This window comes from Bubalus bubalis, chromosome 14 (genome assembly GCF_019923935.1).
Source record: "Bubalus bubalis isolate 160015118507 breed Murrah chromosome 14, NDDB_SH_1, whole genome shotgun sequence".
Lineage (NCBI taxonomy): Eukaryota > Metazoa > Chordata > Mammalia > Artiodactyla > Bovidae > Bubalus > Bubalus bubalis.
In genome coordinates, this window is record NC_059170.1 from 36,748,153 (window position 1) to 36,757,894 (window position 9,742).

Below are 9,742 nucleotides of genomic sequence, written 5' to 3' on the forward strand. Positions count from 1 at the left end.
CTCCCTACTGGGAAGCTCCAAACCCATCCTTTGGGGTTTTTATGGAGGATTCATTACATAGGGAATGTTGATTAAATCACTGGCATTTGGTCATTAATTCAACCTTCAGCACCCTCCTCTCCCCAGAAATTAGGGGTTGGGACTGAAACCTCCAAACCTTAATTCATGGTTGTTCCCCTTGGCAACCAGTCCCCATCCTTGGGTGCTCTCCAAAAGTCACTGCATTAATATAAATCCAGTAGTTGTAGAAAGGCACTTGTCATTAATATCAAGACACCTTTGTGGCTGTCAATTGATTTTAGGAACTAGGGGAAAGGACCAAGTATTATGACAAAATTGTTCTAATCCCATTGGAAATTTTTCTAGTCACTTAGGAAGTTCCAATGTTTTAGGGATCTGTGAACGAGTAACCATGGATGAAGACCAAATATATATGAGAAATGTATTTGGTCATCTGAATGACCAGAAAATGACTAAATATATTGATACAAAAGAGGCAACAGGCCCCAAATGTACTAAGCATGTGTCACTAAATGAGATTTAATACCTAAATTGATTACAATTTCAACCTCTCCCCAGAGTGGAATCTTAAGCCAGTCAATCTGGAATTACTTGGTGAAATGAAGTGAAAGTCGCTCAGTCACGTCTGACTCTGCGACCCCATGGACTGTACAGTCCATGGAATTCTCCAGGCCAGAATACTGGAGTGGATAGCTTTTCCCTTCTCCAGGGTATCTTCCCACCCCAGGGATCGAACCTAGGTCTCCCACATTGCAGGTGGATTCTTTACCAGCTGAGTCACCAGGGAAGCCCAAGAATACTGGAGTGGGTAGCCTATCCCTTCTCCAGCAGATCTTCCTGGCCCAGGAATTGAACCAGGGTCTTCTGCATTGCAGGTGGTTTCTTTACCAACTGAGCTATCAGGGAAGCACCAGGAATTACCTAGTAAGCACTAGTAATATAATCTGCCTGTTAGGCCCCTTCTGTCCCTTAAAAGAAGGCAGCCTTGCCACAAACAGTCCATTCTTTGCTGGTTACTTCCTTTTTCCACCCCACTTCTGTCTATAGAAGCCTTCCATGGAGAAGGAAATGGCAACCCACTCCAGTATTCTTGCCTGGGAAATCCTATGGACTGAGGAGCCTGACAGGCTACAGTCCATACGGTTGCAAACAGTTGGACACAACCTAGCGACTAAACAAGTCACTGTATAAAAATTTTATATACTAAAAAATAAAAAATATAAAAGTCTTCCATTTTGTACCGGTCTTTGGAGCTCCTTTCTATCTGCTAGCTTGGATACTGCCTGATTCAAATTGATTTTTGCTCAAATAAACTCAAAATTTTAAACATACTTCAGTTTATCTTTTAATAATATATTTCTTATAAATCACAGCACTGCAGATGTTATAAAGCTCTATCATTTTGTTCTTGAGTGGCAAGTAAACTTGAGTCAAAACAGCCAGTTAAAAAAATTAGAAACCCGAATTATCGATTTAGAAATTCAAGGAGAAATTCGAATGTTCAGGGAGAACACAACTATAGGTCCTGCCTAACTAGGACCCTTCCCTGGATCCCTTCCCTCTGCTTAGTCCTTGAACATCTCTTTCCTTGGTGTTGAACCTTGTTGATTGAGCCTAGAGCCTTGTTGGATGCTGATGTCACCTGTGATGAGCCTTAAGCGAGTAATTCTTCCTGTGGATAGTATCGACTGAAAAAAAAATGTTTAACATGAAAGTTGTGAGTTAAGTTTTATTTAGGGCAAAATGAGGACTACAGCCCAGGAGACAGCATCTCAGAGAGCTCTGAGGAACTGCTCCAAAGACACAGTGGGGGAGGCCGGTATATAGGTGAGCTGGTGAATGTACGCCGTCAAGCACATGTCTTGGCAGAAGTTTGCTGCTAGTCATGAGGAGCAGATGTCACCATTAATGATTTTAGAGCTTTTCTAGATATGAGGAGATGGAAAAATTGGGGCTCATAAAATCTTCCGAAAATATCTAACTATTTGAAAGCCTGTTCTGCCAGTTTCTCCCAGAGCATAGAGTGCCTCATTCCTGATCTCCCCACTGAACTCCTTTCAGTGTGTGTTGAAGATCAGCGACTGCAGCCGCTAGAGAGTTAATCCTTGTAGAGGCAGATGGCAAGTGACAATTTTTAGCTAACAGCAGTTCCCCTGCCCCCGCCCCAAATCTTTCACCCTCACACCTCCATCTATTCAGGGACACCAGCTGTGTTAGGTCCTCTGGTCCTGATTTGTTTCCAGCTTCCTCGAGTTCCTTTCTGGCCTTATGCCAACTTCCCTGTACAATTTAAGGCCAAGCCTATGGGAGTTAAAACAATTTGTATTGTTTAAGAAGGCAATGCTTTCCTACAAAAAGATGTGGAAATTCCAAGGGAAGATCAGGGAGGGGTGGGTGGGGGTTGAGTGGATGAATTAAGATAAGAAATTCACAGATAGAAGCATCTTGGGGATTCAGGGACATTCAGGTATTGGAGGATAACCTTTTTCTGGGTGGTCAGCTTTGGCCTGGATGCAGCTGCCAGGAAGATCCTTTTGGGAGTAGGGTGGTCAGTCTGAGGCCTCTCGTGGGTCCAGGTGAAGGCTCCCACTGGCCAAGGGAAACAGCTGAGTCTGCTTTTCTGGAGCAGGTTTTTGATGGGATTGGCTAAGAGATGTCAAAGATATATCATCTTATTTACATGTTGCAGGTGTCTGTTTTTCCCAGTAGCATAGGAGTCTGGCTCCCTTCTCTTCTACCTGTGAGGCTGGGTGCCCAACTGAAACAGGGACTTCTATGGACAGTGAGGATAAGATAAGGACAAGCCCTCTGCTGTGCCTGACTGCATGACCTTCTGGCAGAAAAAGTGGACATGCAGCCACTGACCTGAGCTAGGATTATCAGAGGTCTGCTTTTCAACTGAGCAGCACCTGAGCTTTCAGTTGGGGAAACGAAAAAGCCAGCATGCCACATCTGTGTAAGTTTTCTTGACTACTCACCTGGCATATGTAGTCTGCCCATGTGTTATCACTACCCGCATATAGGCACGTGGGCCCCACTGTCAGCATTTCAAGTTGAGACCCTGGCAGACCCCAGAGTGTGCCACATAGCAACATGTGGGTATTAATATCTTAGGGCATCCTTGTCCAGCCATATACAGCACATGAAGAAAAGATAGAGATGAAAGATGTTACCAAACTGGACATACAAAGCTGAGGTCAGGGGTCCACTTCCCAAAGTCAGTCACTTGTTATCAGAAAGCTTGAGGAAGAGAGTAGGGGCAACTCAAGACAAAGTCATGGCCACTACCTGGGACATACCTCATTAGGACCAGAGGGTGGGGTTTCTCAACATTGTCAGTCATATCCTAAGCCAGGTGGGGTGTGAGGGCTCCAGGAAGATGCTGATCGTCTGCCCAGACAGCTCAGAGGAAAGGAGAAGCATGGGCTATTTACACTGCGTGCTTGATTTCTGCTTCTTTTGATTTTCACGACCTAGAGAGCATTCTTGCTGGGATGCAGATACTTTTATTTCCTATTTTACTGAAGATCAATAAAAAGGCCAAGACCAAACATCACACTGTGCTTCTTCTGCCAGTTAGGGAGTGTGGAGTTGTGCAAACAAACCACCCTCTGAGCAGAAGCCCCCACACACTCTGGCTTTCCAGATGTTTTGGGCCACAGACTATGTGTAGGATGGAAACTGCTAACAGTTTTACAATTTTCAAATAGTATTTATGCTCAGAAATTAGTTGGGAAGATTTAGGTGTGTTGTATACAAAGTAGAAAAGATGTTCAAGCACCATTTGGAGAAAAGGCAGTTGCTGTAACTTAAATGACATAGAGACTTTTAAAGTTAGCACAGTGTACTGCAGGGGGTAGAATGAGAATTTCTCCAGCTATTTAGGAACATAATCTAGTCATGTCTAGAAAAATTTAAATTATACATAGCTTTGTTCTGGAAATGTTGCATGTATAAATCTACTCCACAGAAATAAAAGTAACAGATTGCAAAGTCGTCTGTACATTGATGTTTATTGTTTGCAGTGGCAAAAAATCGAAGACAACCTGAAGGTCCATCAACAAGGAAATGATTAAATCAATCAGGGTCTGGTCCATGGTATAGAATATCATGCCACGTCCTAAAGGACAAGTTAACTAACTAGGTGGCTGTTGCAGTAGGGTGAAGGTGATAACACAGTGAGACAAATTGCAGAATAAATGCCAGTTGTATGATTACAGTATTTTTAAAAAGCAATCAAACAAAAAACTCTCTATATGAGTACAATGAAAGCATGGAAGCTACATCTCAGGCAGGAAGGAGAGTGGGTTGGGGAAGGCAGCAGGAGGCAAAACCCCCTAAATCATAGAAAAATGAAAAAAGCATAGAACAAAGTCGAGCAAAAATTTAGAATATAAATGATCACTTAAATTATTATTGAAATTATGTACATTTGTATATGCAAATGGTAAGGACTAGGAGGTTATAGGGCAAAATGAGAACATTGACAATCAGATGCTGGAACCGTGGGCAATGTTTGGTTTTGGATTTCTGTTGTAATTTTAGTGTCATTTTTACAATAAACATATTTTTAAAATGAATGCTTAGAAGGGACAAGAAATCAATGGTTGGTGAAATTATTCTCTTTTAAAATGACTCCATCAAGAATAATTCAGAAGTCCTTCACAATGTCTTATACATAGTAGGCACTTGACTGACCTTTGCTAAAGTGAAAAACTAAACTCACAAAGCCTTGACTGGATCTCATAATTCATAAACATGAGCAAGGATGTTCAAATACATATGGAATCAATTTAAATCACTATATACCAATTCACTACACCCATCTAAATCAGGTTTCTGGAACTATTAATGAAATGAGGAAAGACAGGAATTATAGAAAATGTACTACATCATGGCTGAATGTTTTCACATAAGAAGTGAAGTCATTTTACTTAAGAGGCTGTGTGTGTCCTTATAATTAAACTCAGGAGAGCCGGGACTTGAAATTTTAACATCAGTGCATAAGTACTTTGTTGTTATTGCTATTGTTATTATTAAAATATTGACATGTAGGAAATAACCTGTATGTGTTCTGGACTTTAGTCTTAGTTTCTGATCTAGAACTCACCAGGACTGTGGAAGATGAGCATAGTGCCAGCAGCATGAAAGCCACAGAGGTGGGAGTTCCTCAGGAACTCCTGCATAGGAACTCCCTGTGCTGTCAGGGCAGGGAGACAGGTATCCCTCACACCCAGGGGAAGGTGCTCCACTGGACTGTCTGGCCTCCAAGTCCTCCACTGCCTTTCCATGTAAAAACCTTCCAACTGTATCCTTGAGAAGAACACTGATTAGCAGAGGAGATCAGAACAAGAGGTACCATTATCAACACTCACATTTTAGAATACTTGGGATAAAATTGTCTGACAATGCACATTTTTTCACCAATTGATAATATTCAGCAACTTTTATCACCAAATATGGTTCAACAACTCCTGAGGGTTGGGGCTGGGTACTCTGAGCATATCCTCAGAGAGCCTCTGGGGGCATCTTTTAGAGTATTAGATTCATTATTTTTATTTAAACTGTATTGATATTTTGTAATATAAATGTAGTTTAACTAATGATAATTCCTAATTATGGCATGTATGAATTCATTACTTGATCTTCTTAAAGATATACTTTATTTTTAACCTTTCTACTGAGGAATTGTGTTTTTGAAGCTGTAAGTGGTTCATGGAAATGATGGCCCCTCACCAAAGTGGCAGTAAAAGAATGACCGGGGATTGTATGGAGCACCTATATAAAGGGAATATATTTAAAGATGCCTGTATGCATGTATACCTAAAATCATGCACACAGGGTTGGAGGAACATTAGAAAGGAAATTAATCATTTAGAAATAGTTTCTTAAATACATTAACTACTTCAGAGATGCAAGTAGCAAATAGTTATACTTCTTGTGAAAAAACATCTTTGTGCCATAGATCTAGACTACTCCAGGAATCAAGTTGGTAATACTTCCTTACTAGGCAATATGGACATTTGTCTAGATTTTATTTATATTTTAGCTTAATTCCTTTATTATATCTTACTTTAATCAAACTAATTAGTTAACTTCCATGTAATAAGTTATCAAAAACATGGCCATCAGCATCAGTAATTTCGTATTTCCAAAAGTATAACCGTACAGAGCAGGAAATTTGGTGTTAGATAAGCCAGGGTTGAATTATGGCTGATACTTTCTGTTTTACTTCTTGGAGCCTCAATTTTCTCATCTATACCAACAGAATAACACCTATTACACCTACCTTAGAGAGTTGTCAGGAAGCATTATGAAGTGCTTGGTATGGTCCCTGGCACATTCTTTTATCTGCTTACCAAACATTTATTGCATAATATGGTGGGCCAGATGCTACACCAGAGTTGAGAATGCAATGATGAACAAGCCAACTTTAGGTAGAGCCTGGAGAGGATTGATACCCACACATTTATCAAATATAATCAAGCACCTGAGTGAATACTTGGGAGTGCTATTTAAAGCACTGAAGAATCAATCACTGCTTTTTGGTACCTTCAGAACACGTGTGGTTTGCGGTTAGAGGAGAAGAACTGGAATAACTTGCTTATGATTTGCTTGCCTATTGATCTCTGTGGCTGCCAACCTGCCTGCAAGCTTATTTCACAATAAACCAAATGAAAACCAGCAGGCAGAGCATCATGGGCTGGTCCAGAGTGACCCGAAGTCCTACTCCCCTTTCCAACCAAAAGTCACAGTGCTTGATGGAGCAGAGCTCCCTGATCAGCTGCCACAGGACCCGCTGGTAAAGCTTGTTGTCTTGTTTCTCACGGGACAGTTCCTCTTGATTCGCCGCCTGGGTGGCATTAATGCAGCTGGTGACAAACTTTTCCTTGGTGACATTGGCCTCGGAGCAGCCGTTGTAATGGATGCCGTCAGGAAACTGCCAATAGTTGGCCTCATAGTACCTATTGCCCTCCACTCCAAAGTCGATATCCAGCTTTCGGCCTTGCTTGATGAAGGCCCCTGGGCGGATTTCTGCAGTGCGGGCCTCCGTGACCTGGGAGGTACTTGGCAAGACCTTCCGGTTCCACTTGATTCTGTGCTTTATGCCTCTCCCCTTGACTGAGGAGAGCTGGCTAAAGAGCAAGACACAGACAATGGCCAACCAGCATCCACCCAGATGTTTCCTCATTGTGTCGGGATCTGCAACAGAAAAGGCTGGAGCAGTTAACTTCCTTAGTGGAGTTCTGAGTCTCCATGTCCCCTCCTGTGTGTAGGAGATTGTTTGAGAGGAATGTCATTCTTGCACCCTTTACATTTTTCCTGAAACATAACTGTTTTTCCCAGACTTGGTCTGCATAGGGTTAAGCCAAAACCAAGTTTCTTGCTCTGGCCTGGAATTACACCATTCAGGATAGTGATCTTGGTTTTCTCAGACAGATCAGAAGTTGCAACAGGCAATTTGATTGTTCATGGATATCTTTTCTAATCACACCCTGGGGAGAGTGGGGTCCCACCCTCTTCCCTCAACCAGCTTCTTATTGCACGTACCATGCCAGCTGCTGACATTGCCTAACTTAATTCTCACATGGGGTAGGTATGTTATTATCCTCACTTTATAAAAGTTGTATTGGGTTTCAGAAGTTAAGTAATTTGCCTGAGGCCACACAACAGCAGGGGATGGAGGGCAGATTTGAATCCAGCCCTGTGATGCTTTTCCCAGGTACCCGAGGGCCATGTCCCATTACCCTTTGGAGCTGCTGAAGGGGATGGTGCTTTTGAGTCACTGGGCATGAGGTTAAGTGAATAGCAACTCTGATGGCCCCTCAGTTAAGTGAACAGCAAGGCCTGTGAAGAATTTCAGAGGAAATGAAATAAGAGGAAGGACAAGAGGGCTTGGGGAGGCACCAAGAGTCAGGCTGGCCCCAGGACATCTGAAAGACTGCTGATGACCTCAGGAAATATCCCTCCCCCTTAAGGCCCCCAGTCTGGTAGTTAGTCACAACTGGTTCCTGAAACTACAATAGCTATTGTGGAACTCCATCTCTTAAGGTCAAATATTCAGGGCATTCAGCACCTGGACCTTTGTCCATGTGGATCAGGAATATACAGAGAGTTACAATAGCAGAGCCTGCTTAGACCGTCTTCTAGAAGATTTCCTGAGTTCACCAGTGCCAGAGCTGAAGGAGGTTGAAAAGTTTATCTTGCTTAGGCCCTAATATACCCTTTCTGCAGTATTCCTTAAAATGATTAGTACTTCTTTGTTCAAAATGTTCAACTCTAGTGTGACACAGGTTCTTATGCAGAAAAATAGGCAAGATGCAACCTAACTGCATGCACATCCACACTTCTCTGGACTCCTGCAAAGAGGCCTCTGCTGACCTCTCTTTACATGCAGACATCACCTAGTCACTGTCCCAGGGTGGGCATGAGTGTGCCAGGCAGCAGCCTGAGCACCCAGCCTTCCAGCATCCCACTCATCATTGCCCACCAATCACAGTGAACTCAGACAAGCTTTCTCCAAAGAGATCCAAGCGTGAAGAAAACATTCATTAATCTCCTAAACCTATTTCATCAGCCCATACCCCTTGGTAGGAGAAGCCTTAAATAAGAATTATAGCATAAATTATGCATGCATAAAATTAAAAAATAAAAGCATAGAGACCTTGAGAAATAAATTAGTCTTCAGAGGCAAGGGCTTAAAAACAAAAGAAAATCCTAACCAGCCAACCCTTAAGCTAGCATTTTATTATAGCACCAAAACATAGACAGGAACCCCAGTGATGTTTGAATCTTCTCTCAAGTGTCCCCAGACTTGGGACCCATCCCAGGAGGTGAGAGTCAAGAAATCACTGCATGGCTTGTAGTGGTATTAAAAATGAACAGCCCTGGCCACAGAAATGGTTATCACACATAAACTCTGCTCCCCACATACCTTAGGATCTCTCTGATGCACCTCTGGAGTCACGGGCACACTGTCCTCTTGTGCACCTTCTGCACATACTCCTGGACCTGCCTAGCTATGTAGGAGCTGCAGGGGGAGGTGCATTCCTGCTGCTTTCCAAATATGGGAGCCTTTCTCTTCTGGCAGGACCAATCAGGGGTTCCCAAGTACTTCTTTGCCTTGAGACGGATGGACCCTTTCATTACTCTTTACTAATAGACACCAATAAACACCATGTGAAGAACTTGGTGAAGTCCAGAAAGACATGAGAGGTGCCTTTTATATATCTTATTTATTAAAAATATTTTAAACTTACTATTTCTGTTTGATTAAGGAGGATATAAATGAACAGTTAGATGAAGAGGTACACAGGGCATGTCTGGAAGGTTTCCAAGCACAAGAGTTCCCGTGAGTGTGGGGTTACATCACTCTTCCTGAATGTGAATTCACCAACCTTTCCAGGTTGAAACTCTTTGAAACCCATGCCAGAATCAGGTGACAAACCAAATATTATAATGAAAGATGTTCCTCTCACCCCTATAACTCAGGAAGTTACAGGGTTTTAGAAGCTCTGAGCCAGGAACTGGGGATGAAGATCAAACATATATTTCTTACTATATCAGAATGTCACAGCTGTACAGATAAGTGGCTGTATCTGTTCAAGGAGTCTGGTTAGGGCTATTTTAAGACTGATATTTGGAGAGGTGACTTTAGATTGAAAAGAAAAAATGTTAGAAGGAAAATGCTTTTCCTTCAATATTTATAAGAAGGTGTTTT

General features: G+C 42.2%; 1 protein-coding gene across 2 annotated transcripts; it reads right to left on the reverse strand.

Annotated features, from left to right (window-relative positions):
- Positions 1–4,022: 4,022 nt before the first annotated feature.
- On the reverse strand, positions 4,023–9,058 carry PRND (prion like protein doppel). Of its 2 annotated transcripts, none has more exons than XM_006047755.3 (2): positions 8,957–9,058; positions 4,023–7,224 (listed from the first exon to the last, which is right to left on the reverse strand). In XM_006047755.3, the coding sequence occupies exon 2, from the start codon at positions 7,211–7,213 to the stop codon at positions 6,677–6,679; it is 537 nt and encodes a 178-aa protein (XP_006047817.2). In that variant the 5' UTR covers positions 7,214–7,224; positions 8,957–9,058; the 3' UTR covers positions 4,023–6,676. The 2 variants fall into 2 exon arrangements, with proteins under 2 accessions (XP_006047817.2, XP_025119838.2); XM_025264053.2 differs by having other exon boundaries at positions 4,023–7,239; positions 8,957–9,028.
- Positions 9,059–9,742: the final 684 nt, after the last annotated feature.